Genomic DNA, 16,440 nt, shown 5'->3' with positions numbered 1-16,440 from the left:
AATTTTACTTTTATATGTATTTATGATTTTATAACTTATCTTGTTTTTTTAAAATGGTATTTTTGTTAGAGTTATGTTACAAAATGACTAAACCACATGCCAGAACCACATCAACTTTATAAGGAGCGTTTAGTTCGAGAAAATGTTTTCAAGTTTTCCATTTCTAGTTTTTCAGAAAATGAAAAAAAATTTCATTTCTAAAAAAACCCTTAGAAAATTTTAAAAACGCATTCAAAATAAAAGATGAAGTTTTCATTTTTTCATTTTAAAAAACTAGAAAACATGTTCAAATTCACTTGTTTTCAAATTTTAGGTGTATAAAAGGTTTGTAAAATAGAAAAGTGAAAACAAAAACTTAAAAAAACAGTTTTCTAATTTTAATGCAAAAGTTGGAAAAGAGATTTTCATTTTCTAGGAAAACTAGTTTAGAAAAATATAATTTGAACGCGTTTCTTGTTTTCCATGTTTTCTTGGAAAATGAAAATGAAAAGCATGAGAATTTTCTTGAACTAAACGCACCCATAGCATTTCAAGCTCAATATATTTCAATCCACTCTCTCTATAACCTGTCCAATAGCAAATGCTCGATCAATGCCAAGGCTATTGGAATTTTCTACCAAACAAATGGAGAAAGGGTATGCAAAGTAGGTAGAAAACCAAAGAAATAAACCAGAATCAAATCAAAACAAACTTAAAACCATCTACGTAAGATTTAGTTCTCATATTTAATCATTTCTGTCTGACCCTGACAACTTCCCACAATTGTAACACATTCCAATCAAACAGGAACGAACCATAACCGACAAAAACAATGAAGAAATCGAGAGAAAAAAGTTAAAAGACACATTTATCTTAAAATGAGCAACAAATAGAAGATGCTGATTTTAGTTTGCTACTGAAGTAGGCAATATGAAATCAAGACTAGATGAATTTAGAGCAAATCCAGATAACACTGAAAATCTCAAGGTGTCTTTTTTTTCTTTTCTTTTTTTTTTTTTTGCATAATAGAAACCAAAGAGAGATGCACAAGAATTGTATTACCATCTGAACGACATGACAAAAAGAAAGTGCATATATCTGCAAAAGACCACAAGTTTATATTGGATGTGATTATTAAGTTAAGATATTGCAAAAGATACATCAATCTATCTCTCTAATCTTCCATGTATGTATCAAGAAGATTCACTGTATGTTCAACATAGTACAACACTCGCACCACCACCTTCGACTCTTCCCCCCTGTTGAGATCGAGTAAAATATATGTTCAGATATACATGTGGCACATATATAGAATTTATCATCTACAACATGCAAGACATCTTCCTATGTTCATCTACTAACCATATATTTATTTGCAACGCCAAGCCAGAAATGGTACGATACACATATGGTGAACAGTCAAAGCGAGGGATGGGGTCTAGTTAAATACGATATGGGGAGATATGGGATACAACTAATGTCGATAAGGAAGGGAGGGAAGGAGCTCTTGCCATCCACTCCCATCCATGGATAAGGATAAAAGAGCATCTTTCACTCTTTCGTTGGAAAAACCAACGAAAATCTCATATTGACTGTCTTTCGCCCTACTCTAAGGGTACTTTAAAGATTTTGATATTTTTTTTATTATTTATATTAAGTACGTATCCTATAAAAGCTGTCACAATCATTACTCATGTGACATGTTAAACACAACCAGTTTAACCAAATATCATACCAGTGACAAGTAAGAATATGATATGACAATGTCTTGCTGACATTTTACTATAAGCTAAGTCACCTGGTAACCAAGGTTGCAACATAAGCAGATCTTAACCACTTAAGAGTTGACGGTGTAGAGACTAGGCAGTAATAACTAGATTAAATCTCACAAATGCCACTCCGACAATCACCATTAATAGCAAAGGGCCCCGAGATATCCTCGCTTGCTAAATTGGCAGGAAAAAGCATGGGCGTTGCCTTTTAAACCCATCATATCTTGACCAGCTCACATTTATGTGACCAGCACCACTTTCGGGTTCAAAAGCTTCAAAGCACACTTAAGTTGCATGATTGCCATGAAACATTTAACTTGATGTTTGTAACAAAACAGAGCGCATTAAATACTAGCAATTCTTACTCTTCTACCACTTTGAAATAAATCAAAAGGAAAAAATAAAGATTAAAATCAATAAAATTAAAAAAAAAATACAAAGCAAACATCAAATACAGTAAATATGTTAACAGTGAGTATAAAGAGCAATGAATATAACCACACCATGCGGTAGGACAAATATACGAACATAAATATGTAGACAATAGTTCCTGCTACTGTTGAAATTGTTTAGTGGTGCTTAACAGTGTCTCAACAAACCAGGACCGGGGAACGTGAGCACTTGTAAAAAGCAAAATGAAATTGTCCTACTTAGACACCGCCATTGTGCCATAACAGCTAAGGTGTAAGGCCTAAACAGCCTTCTACAAGTATATTGAAAGAGTTAAAAGTTCAATAGCAACTTCTAAACTTGGTGTAGCAGGATGCCACAGATTAGACACTATAAAACGTATTGTCAGACACGATTAAACAGGAAAACACCAAAAGAATCAATATATTGAGAAGACTTCTTGAGACTCTTCAATAGGTCACAGACGCAATGAAAATCCTAAAAAACTTAGACCTAATAAGAGAAATACTAACCTAGTTAGGCTACAATAGCTAATTAGACCTGATATAGTTTCAAATCATGATAATAATAATCATCTCTCAGTCGAAACTTCACTTTTAGACTACAACATCATGGCATCACCTCCCTAAAACAGCCCTTGAAAAATTATTCTCAACAAACCATTTCCATCTCAGAATCTAGTAGCATACAATGTAACTTACCTAACTTAATAGATTAATCATCTTTGTTGCCTTTATGCATCATTGCATCCTGGCAGAAATATCAGTAGCAATTCATATATGAAAAACCTCAAATGTACACCAAAGATAAAACAAAATCAACCCTATATAAGAAAAATTTTGTTTTGTCATAGTCACATGGGCAACGCAGAAAACAGACTCCAGTCAGTTAAATAAATTAATGGGACAGCAACAGCCAAATCAATCAATACTAGCTATAAAGTGTTCAGAAAAACTGGTTCACATTTTGGGTTATATGATGCCAATATCAAAAGAAAAAAATGGAAGCGCTGCTGCGTTTCTTATTTCACTGTACTAATCAACAATATTGTTCCAACTAATGAAAATCAAACAACTTAACTTCGAATACTTTGAAGTTCTTAATTTGGGAAAACTGGAATATCTAGATAAATATTTGATTAAGCAGTGCATCATAGTACTTTGTCTACTTTATAGCTGGCAGTGTACCCAGCCCCCCTATAAAGTATAAACATATGTAGATATTCACAGTTTGGAGTTGAATTGGTACCATGACTTCAGGTAAACTAGTTCAATGTGGGGCCACATGTATCTCACCCAGAAATTAAAAAAATGCCCGAAATAGACTGTTAACACTAGTTACATAGTTACTTATTCCATACTTAGGTTGTCTTCCTTAGCCTAAACAAATCAACTGTTTCCTGCGTCTCGATTACTAGAGCAGTTAAAAAATGTGAAATAAAGATTGTTTCATTGGTACAAAATAGTCACCATTTACTATTAAGTTTATAAAGAAAAAAAAAACTAGATATTTTGCATACACTTTTCAGTCCTTACATTGTCTCATGTTGAAGAAGTTTCTCATTATATAAAGTCACAAGATTTCAAAGTTAGCGAGTGAACATCATCAAATTTCATAATCTGGCATAAGATATTGAAGCTGTCCCATCATATTAGTTGTCGATGATATCTATGATATGTACCAAATTGATTGACAGTAAATATCCTCAAGTTTTACTTTATCCAAAATTTTCAATCATAGGGCATAAAAGGCCAAACAAGTTTCATATTTCACATGTTACAAATAGAGTGTGCACATTTAACAACCATGAAAACCTAAAAAGGGACTTTGAAATTAAGATACCAAAATATTTATACAAGGAATAAGTCATTTCATTACTTGAAATTAAGAAAAAAGATTAAAAAAAAAAAAAGCAACTCCAATATACTTTTCTTCTTGCAAAACCATAAAAATCAGATTCACACATACCAATGACCAAAAAAGAACAAAAAAAAAGTAACTTTTCAATATAAGATGAGCACAGTCACACGGACCTGTCTTTAATCCAAATCTTCTTGTCGAGCCTGACCATCACCGCTGCCACCACCACCACCGCCAGTCCTTTGGTTTGCTTCTCCTGAATTGTTGTTCCCACTTCCACTATTACTTGTCTCAGCACGTCCACCAAACCCTGGAAACGGCCATTGCAAGTTTATACTAAACCTCCTCCCCGGGGTCCTAGGTGTTTGCGGATCACCCTGAAACCCACCTGACCCACCACCGACGCCACCAGAAGGCTGCCTAGACCTATTCTCATAATCCGGGTCATCAGTTGGCAACTCAAACCGACAAACGGGACAAGAATTATGTAACTCCAACCAAGGCAAAATACAATCAGGATGATACATATGCTTACAAGGCAATTGTTTAACTTCCTCATCGAGTTCAAAACTATCTTTACAAACAGCACAATCAGAATAATCAGATTCCAACAACTCCTTAGTTATCTTAACATTGGGTAACTTTTCAACAGCGGATTTCGCAGCAGGTGGTGTTCCATACCTATTCGGATCGTTTTCAGCTAACTGTTGTATCAATTGTTCTAATCCTGGTCCAAAATAATAATCACCAAGACTCGACCTAAACGGATCGAAACTTAACCCCCCTCCCCCATCGTTAGCATTCTCAATCACAAACTGTATATTAGCACCATCTTCTGATAATCGATTCACATAATTCTGTAAAAACATAAGTGGATCAAACTCACCAGGATTCCGAGCATTCTGCGAATTCTGACCACTCACACCGCCCGGTCTCGACATCGGTCCAGAACCGAAAAGCGACAAGAGATCGCCGAGGTTTTGTAACTCCATTCCTCCTCCGCCACCGCCGGTGGAACGGGAGAAGATGAGAGGGAACCCGCTGGAAGAACCAAAAGGTGAAAACGGCGACGCATCGTCAAACGGCGAGAAAGAAAACGGGTTAGGGTTAGGGTTAGGGCTAGGGTTTTCGAGTTCTTCTATGAAATTGCCGTTACAACGAGAACAAGTAAGTTCGGCTGCCGGCGTGAGGTTGACAGTACGTTCGCATTGATGACAGAAGTACGTTGGGACGGCGGCGGCGGCGGCGGCGGTGCGGCCGCTGCCTGTAAAGGGTGGTTGTGACATTGTGTGTGAAATAGACGGAGTAGTAAGGCGACGTTTTTGGTATTTTATTTTGTAGAGAGTAATCCTTTTCTTTTCCTTTCTGTTATAAAATAACGAGCATGGTACCCGCGCAATGCGGCGGTGGTGGGGAAGACAATCTGGTGGTAGCATTGATAGGGTTTTACTTTGCTAGAGACAAAACGGTTGAAGGGCATAGTTGGTATATCACGTGAGAGGGTGTTAGCATTGAAGATTATTTAAGGGCATTTTTGTCTTATCAGGTTCTTAATTAAGTTAAGGGAGGAATCCAGTTTGCTTTATAAGGTATTATAGACTAGCCTAAATAACCCAGGTAACCCGACCCGACCCAAATGGTTTGGGTTATACGGTTTGGGTTATTCAGATTTTGGATTAGTTATTTGGTTAACTATACCCATATAAACTTAATCGGTTTGGGTTGTGGGTGATAAAACTTTACTTTAGATTAACCTGAATAACACGTATAAATTCTTTTTATATTTTATAGAATTGTTATAGTGATAAATATGGCATGGTTACTGGAATATTAGCAAAAGTTAACAATTATAATTTTATTTCTCCATTACATCTTTCGATTTATATAATTTTTGTCTAATATTATGTTATTTGTTATTGAAGAATTGGAAACAATAACTATTTGTACTTTAAATTTAGAGTGACTGTTCACAATAACATGAAATATAAGAATTTAGAGTGACTGTTCACTGTAACAAGATATATAAGAATTTGATTTGGAAATACAATAAGAAACATTCTTTTGGACTAGTCTAATATAATGCATGTACTATTTTCTTATGATGTACTTTAATACTCATATGTTGGAATTGTTATGTAGCTCAAATACTGTTTTGCACATGTAAACGGGCAACTAACCCTATTTTGCACATTGGAAGTTTTTGTAGTTATTTCAAAACCTTTTCAATTGGTTAGTTTGGGTTTAACCCAAAATACAACCCGAACTAACCCGAAACCCAAATGTTTATTCGGTTTGGTTTATGGGTCACATTTTGTATGGCTCAAACCCAAAAACCAAATAACCCGACCCATTAACACCCCTAATTGAGAGGTTGTGTCGTTAACCAATAAAAGGGATTAATCTATACCGAGTCTAAGTGGAGTTCGAACTCGTCTTTGAGTGCAACTTTTTATATTAAATGTCTATAGACCAACCGGTTAATGAGGTTTTTTTTATGATCGTGAGACTGACGGGCTTTGGCTCCATCCAATTGAGTTGGGCCGACTAACGGTAGTCTTTAGCATCGGGTTAACTTGAAAGAATTCAAACTTTAACATATCTATTTATCTAGTTGGTCGTTAAAAAAATTGTTTGATTTGACAATTTAAACATTACTTTGATTTCATTTTACTCTTGGTTTCTTTATCAATTTGTTTTATCAATTTGTTCCCAACTAGACACAAATTGACTTGAGTTTGTACGTTCAAGCTCAAATCCAAGCCTTGGAAACAACTATTTTTATTCAAGAGATGCGGATGTAGAGGTTAAGGAGATCATCGTCCTATAAAAAAACGACATTAGTAAAATTGAACAAAATAAACAAATCGAATAAGCCTTTGCATAGACAAATCAAAATTTGGTAGAATGTCAACTCCTCTGTTGGTAAGGAAAAGGTTAATTTACTTGGTTTTATTAATTTGATATTATGTAAATTTTATTTGTTCATATAGCATAAATTAAATACACTCCAAGAAAAAAGTCATCAACAACAACAAAAAAGAAGAAAAAACAAAGTGTTAAAAAAAAACTTATTGATATAACACAAAGAAATCGAGTTCAATAATTTGATGGATTGATTAAGTTTAACAAAGTCAAATGTCATTAGAAAGTTGTTACTTGAGCTTAAACTAACTTTCACACTACATTCTCAAGTTTTATTTTGAATAAAAAAGGAAGAGAAAAAAAGAAAGAAAAAAAAAATACATTCTTGAATTTTTTCTCAAAAGAAAAGAAAATATTTGATAGGAAAAAATATTCTTTTTTTAAACCTAAACTTTCTGGCCAAATGGTATGATTTCAAAGGATAAAATTATCATTTCTAAAAAATGACTAATTTGCCCTTCTTGATGTAATTCCTAAAAACCTTAAACTCTTCTATTGACTATTGAAAAGAAGGTACCAATTTGTCTTATCTCATGTCATTGTTTAAAACGAGTAATATATATGACATACATATCTTCAATGCAATGTTTCATGCCAGCAACTTTTATTTATTTTTCTCTTGCATGTGACAATTACAAAAGTTTAACATTGCAGTGTTTGAGTATGTATGACTCTAATTAGCAAGAACGTAAATGTAATTTATTCCATTTTGATTTCTTTTATTTACATGTCCTTTAATTTATAAATGTCTTTATATATATATATATAGTTTCATCTCATGTTTTTTTTTATCCATCTATACTTTCTCTTTTCCTTTTATTTTAAACTTGAGTATATAGTGTAAGAATATATGAATTGTTATTACTTTTGGTCAAACAGGTATTTATAGATCAGAAGATTGTTGGTGGCTAAGTGAAATAAAAAAACTATGTTTGAAAGAGGGTGAATACGGAAATAAGTTGTGCTACATGCTTTTTAAGGTTTAACTAGTTATCATACTGCCAAAATTGTTTGCGGAAAATGTTTTTTACGTGTTTAAAATTCAGATATACACAATATATATAGTAGTATTAGTATATAATATAATCTTTCGAACCCAAGTTTTAGAAAAAGAAACAAAACATGTAATCGAAAATAAAGAAAACAAAAAGTATAAACCAAAACATGTATTAAAAAAACCAAAAACTACATTAATGCATAATGCAACTTTAAGAACGATGATATAGTATCTTGTTGTAATTGTTTTAGATGTTAAGAGTAACGATAATGTAACCAATTGTCTAAAAAAACAAAAAAAAATGTGAAGTGTAGTTTTATGCGGGTTTGAGCCATAATTTTTTCGATAATGTAGTAAACTTTATCGCTAATTAAGTAGAGAGACCGAAACCAATTGTCTCACATTAGTAAAAAATAATCGATACATATTCAGTGAGACTTGCCACATAATTATTACCAGTGAAAACCAAACCCCCATTTCCCGCCACCCCCATTAAAATCCCTCAATGGCGAAAGGCGGAAACACGAAAACCGGCCGATCATCAACAAATCCAGAAGCCGAAGAGCGAAAACGACTAAAAAAACTCGCAATTACTAAAGGAATTATATCAGAAACACCAGCAAAAGCTTCGTCACTAGCTTTAAATCCATCAAAAATCGTCACTAAACATCACGGTAAAGATATACTAAGGAAATCGACTCGAAAGAACCGGTTTTTGTTCTCGTTTCCCGGTTTAATCGGTCCGGTTTCTGGTGGTAAAATTGGGGAGCTTCAAGATCTTGGGTCTAAAAACCCTATCCTTTATATTGACTACCCTCAGGTTATTTATTTTATTTATCTGTTTTTTTATTTATATAATATTAACTTGTATTTAATCTATGTTGATGATTTTTAAGCTAATCAGTGTGAATAGATGAGCTCTTAAATTATTCTATTTAGGTTTATTTGATTGTTTTAGTAATTTGTGTGTGATTGAATTTCATAATTTTGACCTGATTAGTGTTTGAAGTTGAAACTAAATGTTGTGTGAGTTCGTGAGGTTTATCCCGATGAGTATGGTACCTGCGTAATGCGTTGGTTGTATCAGATGATTTTTGGGCGAAGAGAGGGTGATGTGTCACATTCTTATTGGATGGGGAAATGAGGGTGATGTGTTGCATTCTTACTCATTGGTATTGTTGAATTTGAAATGTGTATCATATAGTTTAAACCTTCTTTTCTGTGTATTGAACTTGAAGTTTTTGCTAGTGTGTGCATGTGATATCTCTCAAGTAAGTATAAACCGATGCCACATTATCGGGTTTATAACTTTTAAGAGATCATATACATACAATAACAGAAAACGTAAAGTTCGATACACACTAAACAAGGTTTGGAAGTAGTATACACACAATATTGATATCTGATAAGTTGGATACGTTTTGGACTTTGGTGCACTTTAGTGTTCTAGGTTGAATGTTGAGTATGTGAGTTTTCATGTTTAGGTTTACTATCATTTTGGTGTAGTATGTATCTGACTCCAAAACATTCTTTTGTATGTGCCAAAGTTTTCCCTTTTATGTCATTTGATATATCTGACTTCTACAACTTGTCAACGGGTGACTTGGTAACCTATATGGCTAATATGTTGGCAAAATAAAAATAGCAATAAATTTGAAAGTTGATACATACATAAGAACGTTTGAAAGTATGATACTATAACAAAACATGACAAGTTGGGTAAGTTTAGAAACACTTTGCCTTTATTTATATTTTTAAAACCAATATGTTTCTGTTTATGCTAATGATTTTGAACCAAATATTGTTTGAGGTTGAATGTTTTGTGAGGAGTTTGTATGCTATTATAATTGGGTTAGAATTGGTAGATTTGAAAAATATAATGTCTCTAGAAGCGAAGTAGTTGCAAGATCTAAATTCCTTGTATTTTCTGATATTTACAATGTAATTATGTTATGACTGTAAATTAGTGCATGGTTTTTTGTTTGGTTAAGGATAGATTGAGAGATTTCATGAACAACTCTTGAATCTTTAATTGAAGGGTATGATCTTGACAAGATTATCTTGTTTCTTTTATATTGTTCATTATGAACTGTTAATTTTTTATAGTAACTGGTGAGCATGGTTTTATACTACGTTTAAATCATGAACGTCATGGTACTCCTGTGTGCTATGTGCAGGGTAGGATGAAGTTATTTGGGACTATTGTGTATCCCAAGAACAGGTACTTGACACTGCAGTTTTCTAAAGGCGGGAAGAATGTGATGTGTGAAGATTACTTTGATACCATGGTTAGTATTAGTATAACTTAATGCTGATCCTATTTGCTGGTTTTTCATCATTTTTAACTTTTCTGAAATTTTCATGTGTTTTTTTACGCCATCTTCTAAGCAAAACCGCATAAATGTCCTACATATCGGACAATAATTAATTTAAAACCTCAACCTGTTAGAGGTAAAGAAGCGCAAGGACTCTTAGGGAAAATTGCCCTTGTGCCTTTATAACTTTGGTCTACCATACACATCCAGGCTGTTGTTTTGGGGATCTCGCCGGTTTCTATTTGTGTCTGTAATTCTTTCCCAGCATTGACAGAGGTTTAACCCGTTTAGGAATATGTTGATTTAGGGTTTGTGTCAATTTGATATATTTAGTTAATTGGGGAACAGGTCAAGTTTGTCGAACAGGCTGAAAATTACTCTGAATCACACAACTTTCTAAATTATTTACTTAAAGGGTAGATTATTTTGGTACTGATATTGTTTTTGTAAGCGTCATTAGATAAATAAGCATTGCAATTATCTTTTTTTAAACAATCTACAGAAAAGCGTTTGTGTGTCGGACCAACCTGCGACCGCCCTATTCTACGCATATCTGTTTATGCCGTTACCTAACCCATTGACCTGCCCATTTTGCTGCCTTTAATTAACATTAGATAACCCACCTCTAATTGACATCAGATTGCGCAACATTAATCTCATATAACCAGTATTATCTTCTAATTTGTTTTTCATCAATGTCCAGTCCTCTTTAAATGTTCCAAGCGGAAACCTTATTTACAGAAATACTTTGAGCTTGATAGTTACCAAAGTTATGCCATGTAGTTGGAGGTTGTAAAACCATAGTATGGTATAATGATTTCCATGTAGCATGTTCTTATTAAGCAGAACCAATAAAATGTCTGTTTCATTTTTTCAATCTAATAAATGAGGACATTTATTGGGAACAAGATTATATATTCAACATGTTACTTTTTCAGATTGTATTTTCAGATACATGGTGGATTGGAAGCAAGGAAGAGAATCCAGAAGAAACACAACTTAGCTTTCCAGAAAACATGACTATGGTTAGTACTCTTGTGAGCTGATTACGTTTAGGACCTTGTGAATACGCTGAACATTGTTTTTGTTAGGTTTTCAGTTTTTTTTTTATCTTAGTTATTTAATCTTGGATACAGGTACAGCAAAATGATGTCGATTTCAAAGGTGGTGCAGGTTCAACAAGTGAAAGAATTCAAGGAGTAAACCATAGTAGAGTAGCTGATGCGAGTAAAGTAACTGATGCTAGACATAAGTCACCTGAACGTGAATCAGTAAGTGAATTTTCTGACAGTGAAAGTGATCCAAAAGATACAATCCAAACAACTGCAACTAGGCATTCTACCAGAACTTCTGGAAAAACATTCAAGTAATTTTCTCCATTTCATTTTAACAGTTTTTATGCTAATGCGTATGGCTAAGGATCTTTCTTGCTATAGGTTTGCAGAATCTTCTTCTGCAGATGATGCATTTGATATGGATATTAACACCATATCTTCTGATGAGGAAAAAGATGATATTGGTGCTAGTTTAATCAGGTACTTTATAAATACATTACGATGCTTATGCTATTGATTTGAAAGGTTAGACTACTAGATAGTGGACCCAACAATTGCACCTAGTTTCAACTTAATTGAATCATACTTGATCTTAGCTTAGAAGTGAATACTAACCACTGCTTTTTACGATTTCACATCATAATACTCAGAGTGTGAGTTTTATAATGCACATCTGAACAACCTCATAGTTGTTCACTTTAATCTATTTCATGTAGACTAAGCAACTCAATATTTTTGATCAAATCTTATTGTTAAATCTTCTGTGAGGTGTCAACTGATTCTCTTTTTCTCTGAATACATAGAGATTGAAATCCATTTGCTATGTTCCGCAGTGGCAAGAAGGATGCAGAAACTGAAGTAGCTAAGGTTTCTGAAAAACATCCAGAAGTTACCAAAGCAGCAACACAATCGAAGAATGGTTCTCATAGTAGTCATGGTCCGCTTGTTCAAGCAACAATAGCAACACTATTTAAGAAAAAAGAGGAAAAGGTCAGGCTTAAACCTTCAATCGTATAACTTGCTTTGAGCACATGGTCATCTTATAGAGAACATTTTTAGTTGATATTTTCACCATTACCTTTTATTATAGTGTACCCGTGGTCAAATATTATTTTTAAATGCTCTAATAAACTTATGATGTTTGCAGATGGCAATAAGCACATCAGCACAGCCGACGCCATTGAAAGGTTCGTACACTATAATTTTTGCTTCATCTGGCACTGAATGCTATTAATTGGTCATGAAAAAGTTAACAGTTTTTTTTTTTTTTTTTTTTAGTTTCTAGGAAAAGATTGAAGGAGCCATCTTCAGAAGAGAAGATTGATCAAAGTAACGTAAGAACTCTCTCTCTCTCTCTCTCTCTCTCTCTCCCACCCTCCCTTCTCTACCCTTATAACTCCAGATTAGAGGTTGCTATTTTCAACTAACTTATAAATTGGTTTGGGTCGTGTTTTGTGGGTCAAAACTGAAAGGTTAACTAAAAATCCTAACGAGTCAAATGGGTCGAATGCCTAAAGAGACCATTAAAGTCTGTATGTTAATTCGTATAACCATCTTAATCATTTTATTCAAAGATTTAGATTTTTTTTGATAATGAAAATGAACTAATAATTGTGGGTCAACCTAGAGGGATTTGGGCCGTTTTCTCATGTACTAGGAATGACCAGTTTCAATCCACCCATCTTGCCATATATACTCCTAACCGTTACTTGATGTTTAGATGTGTATGGAGATGAGCCATAAATTATTTTGCAGGTAAAAGGTTCAGCACAGAAGGGAAAAGCAATAAAAGAGAGTAAAACTGGTATTATTTCTTCTCAATATATGATAATTTAGTTTTGACCTGTACTTATTTATGGGTCACTTGGGGTTATGTTTAATTTCCAACTGGTCAAATGGATAAAATGAACAAAAAGTATATTCAAAAGAATGGGGTAGTCTGAAAAACTTAAGCTTGAAAAGTTAGTTTTCAATTTCTTGATATGTTCCTCAATTGCAGGTACAAAGTCTACCCCAAAGAAGAAAAAACCTAAGGTATTCATAGTGACTGAAACTATTAAATATTCTATTTTTATAGCGTGATTTAGCATGTGGATATTAACTCTTGAGACACTGAATACCGTCATACACCATCCCTATTGTTGTTACTTTAGTAGTCCCTACTACCTTGGCATAATAATGGAGGTTGCGTGGAAACTATATTTTTATTTGCCACCACAGCCTCATTATATATTATCTGTTCTGTTTTTCAGATAAATCCTATTACATATCTGACTTTTTCTTTATCAATCTCATATATATACTCTCATAATCATGTGAATTACATCATTGTCATACTGTCGTCTATAATAGCTGAGGTGAAATATTCTCTGGTTAATTGTTCTACTTCCGTCTTGTCCAAAATTAATCATTTATTTTAGATGATTCGATTAAAACTGGGCACAGGTATGACTGTGAGAGTATATATAGTTAAGTGGTATATAATCTCTTCAGGTATGTTGTGCAAATATAATGATGTTTTTAACTAATCTTCTCATACACTTCTATATCTCTGAATTATTTGCTTAACATCAATATTTCTAGATTGTTGTTTAACAAAGTATCCATTGTCTCAGGTGTCTGATGACGAAATTGAAGAAATATCAGATCCATCAGAGGTGAGATTACTGTATATACGCACTATACAGATTTATGACAACTACAACACGGCAACACCTAGATTCCCTAATTATTCATATGATACATAGACCAGCATACATTAAGACATTTATTTATAAGAGCAACACGTAAAATTGGTCAGAAATAGCAATATAGTTTTTTTTTTAAGAACGGAATAGCAACATAATTTTATTTTTTGGACCAATCACAGTAGTATACTTCTACTTCATTTTTACCTGTAGTAGCGATATAAATTACCTAATGATTTTCATCACTGGTAAAAAAGACGAAGAGTAAGTTGCTATTTTTGACGATTTTCATAGTCATTTTTAATGGTAAGAGTGTGAACATATGTTGCTATTTTGTGGAATTATCACAATGATTAATGCTTCCATGATCAAACCTGAATTCTAATTGTTCATGTTAAACAGATTATTTTGATTTACTGCTTGTACACTGAATTAAAAAATCGTATCTTAGAGTTAGTTGTCACTTCTGATCTGATGACAGGAGTTGCATTTGCTAAATCACCTCATATTTATGTATTTCTGATAGTGTGGTTTGTGTGATTGCATAATTTAGTGCAAGTAATTTGTGTAGACTTGTCAACACACCACCTATGTCTATCAATTCCACTCACTCATTCCTGAAGTAAATGAGCTATTTTGTGCAAAATGAACCAGCAATCAAGTATTTTGGTCAAATTTGTTCTTCGAAGTTTTAGATTCATATCATTTCGTAACCAAATCATATGTGCAGGATTCAAGTGATGAAGATTGGGGTGCTTGATTATTTTAATCCATTTAATGAAGACATTTATGGTCCCATGCTCTCTAAACTGTACCCCACATTCAAGAAATTTTATATTCGTTCAGATCCAGCAGAAAGGGAGGGATAATCTTTGTCTATATGGCTGGCGAACTTTGGGAAATTATCTGATATCTAGGACAGTAGTCTAGTTTAGACCAGAGGATGAAGTTTTATGAATTTGTATGTGTTCAGTTTATGACTGATTTCAAGTTGACCATGATGCAAGAAGCGTTTTGGTGTGTTCTCGTGTACCTGATTGATGTATTGAGTTTGTTGGTGTACGCCCGAGGTTTTTTTTCCCATGCTACCAAGTTATATGTTATGTTCCGAATATTACCTCTGAAATATATGCGACTTATAGTCTTATGGATTTTATGGCTCAAATTAAGTGTGTGTGTGGGTGGGATTTTTAGTTAACAGTATGTTTATTAGAGTACCAATATCTAAATATTTGTAAGTTTCAATTAGTTTGAGAGTACATAACTCTATAGACAAAACAACCATCTCAGCATCGGACACTTTTTTGAACTTTGCAGCGAAATAACATACGTCCGACTATGGGCGGTTTTGTGGTTTGGTTAAATACTCAAAATCAGATATCAAGATGTGGCCGCCCAGACAAAACCATGAGTAATCTTATCTCCATACCCTGGAGAAAAACGTCTAGTAAACACATTACCATACACATCATATGTGTCATAATTATGTGTATGATCTATCACATTTACCCTCTAACCATAAGCCTCCGAATAATGACTTCGCAATGTGAATGGGCAATTTCTTTTTTTTTTTTTTGAAAAACTCCTTCTGATGTTTGTATTTCTCTTACGGTATACTCCACTACCATAACACATGAGTAATACTCTAGATATATTATCGTCTACATTTTTGTTTGATCTATCCTTGATTAGGACATAAGTTAGCGACATTACTATTGTTTGCGTCCAATTCGTCAGTTCTTCGACTGAGTTGAATGACTTATATAATACAAAATATAAATTCCAATAAATAACAATATAATCAACGTAAAGTTATGTAATTATACCTCATTAGTATAAAATGGAGTAACGTTGTAGGCAAAATTACCACTTTCATCTGAGTTGTTAACGTCAGAAATATCCATCTAGAATATACAACATTACTTACATATGTATGTATATAAATCAATAGCATAGCTATGAAAACTTAACAAATACATACCTGATATAAAAATAATAAGCTTAGGAAGGTTTACTATAAATGGAAACAAACGTCATTCGTTCATGCATAAATAGAAAAAAGGAAACAAACTAAAGAACAAAGGAGCAAATATCAGAAGGGGCGACCTGACATGTCGAATAAAAGTGACATAAAATTGATAGGGGTATGGGAAAAAGTGACATGTCGGTTAAAAATTCGCCCCTTTTCTCTGACATGTCGAGTTAAAGTGACGTAAAGTTGACAACGATATGACGAAAAGTGTTAGGTCAGATGGGGCGAATTTCGCCACTTTTGCTAAAAAAAAAAAATCGCCCTTATGAGGGGTGTCAATAAGAAGTCTCTTTTAATATTTGGATGGATGGGGAACATAGGTGGGTGGATCTAACGAAGGTCTCTCCTATTGTGGGCTTAGAATGCAACACCTTCACTGCGTGTCATGTTGTTTTAATAATTGTTTTATG

General features: G+C 33.6%; 2 protein-coding genes across 2 annotated transcripts; one reads left to right on the top strand and one right to left on the bottom strand.

Annotated features, from left to right (window-relative positions):
* Positions 1-1,054: 1,054 nt before the first annotated feature.
* On the bottom strand, positions 1,055-5,350 carry LOC122589392 (E3 ubiquitin-protein ligase RING1-like). Its single transcript, XM_043761686.1, has 2 exons — positions 4,196-5,350; positions 1,055-1,238 (listed from the first exon to the last, which is right to left on the bottom strand). Exon 1 carries the CDS (start codon positions 5,306-5,308, stop codon positions 4,202-4,204), a length of 1,107 nt encoding a protein of 368 aa, XP_043617621.1. The 5' UTR covers positions 5,309-5,350; the 3' UTR covers positions 1,055-1,238; positions 4,196-4,201.
* Positions 5,351-8,331: 2,981 nt separating this feature from the next.
* LOC122589162 (DNA-binding protein RHL1) lies at positions 8,332-15,152 on the top strand. Its single transcript, XM_043761411.1, has 12 exons — positions 8,332-8,761; positions 10,119-10,229; positions 11,195-11,281; positions 11,393-11,622; positions 11,693-11,791; positions 12,145-12,301; positions 12,459-12,498; positions 12,590-12,645; positions 13,067-13,115; positions 13,311-13,345; positions 13,927-13,968; positions 14,729-15,152. The coding sequence occupies exons 1-12, from the start codon at positions 8,447-8,449 to the stop codon at positions 14,756-14,758; spliced, it is 1,251 nt and encodes a 416-aa protein (XP_043617346.1). The 5' UTR covers positions 8,332-8,446; the 3' UTR covers positions 14,759-15,152.
* The last annotated feature ends 1,288 nt before the right edge of the window (positions 15,153-16,440 follow it).

Source organism: Erigeron canadensis, chromosome 2 (genome assembly GCF_010389155.1).
Source record: "Erigeron canadensis isolate Cc75 chromosome 2, C_canadensis_v1, whole genome shotgun sequence".
Taxonomy (NCBI): domain Eukaryota; kingdom Viridiplantae; phylum Streptophyta; class Magnoliopsida; order Asterales; family Asteraceae; genus Erigeron; species Erigeron canadensis.
Note: the sequence above shows the minus strand (reverse complement) of the source record. Positions and strands in the feature narration are given on the sequence as shown.

Excerpts from the sequence above, each read along its gene's own strand:
- LOC122589392 (XM_043761686.1), bottom strand. The coding sequence starts at position 5,308 with ATGTCACAACCACCCTTTACAGGCAGCGGCCGCACCGCCGCCGCCGCC.
- LOC122589162 (XM_043761411.1), top strand. The coding sequence starts at position 8,447 with ATGGCGAAAGGCGGAAACACGAAAACCGGCCGATCATCAACAAATCCA. Across the intron at positions 8,762-10,118 it reads TTTATATTGACTACCCTCAG|GGTAGGATGAAGTTATTTGG; the intron begins GTTATTTATTTT and ends TGCTATGTGCAG. Across the intron at positions 12,302-12,458 it reads TTAAGAAAAAAGAGGAAAAG|ATGGCAATAAGCACATCAGC; the intron begins GTCAGGCTTAAA and ends TGATGTTTGCAG.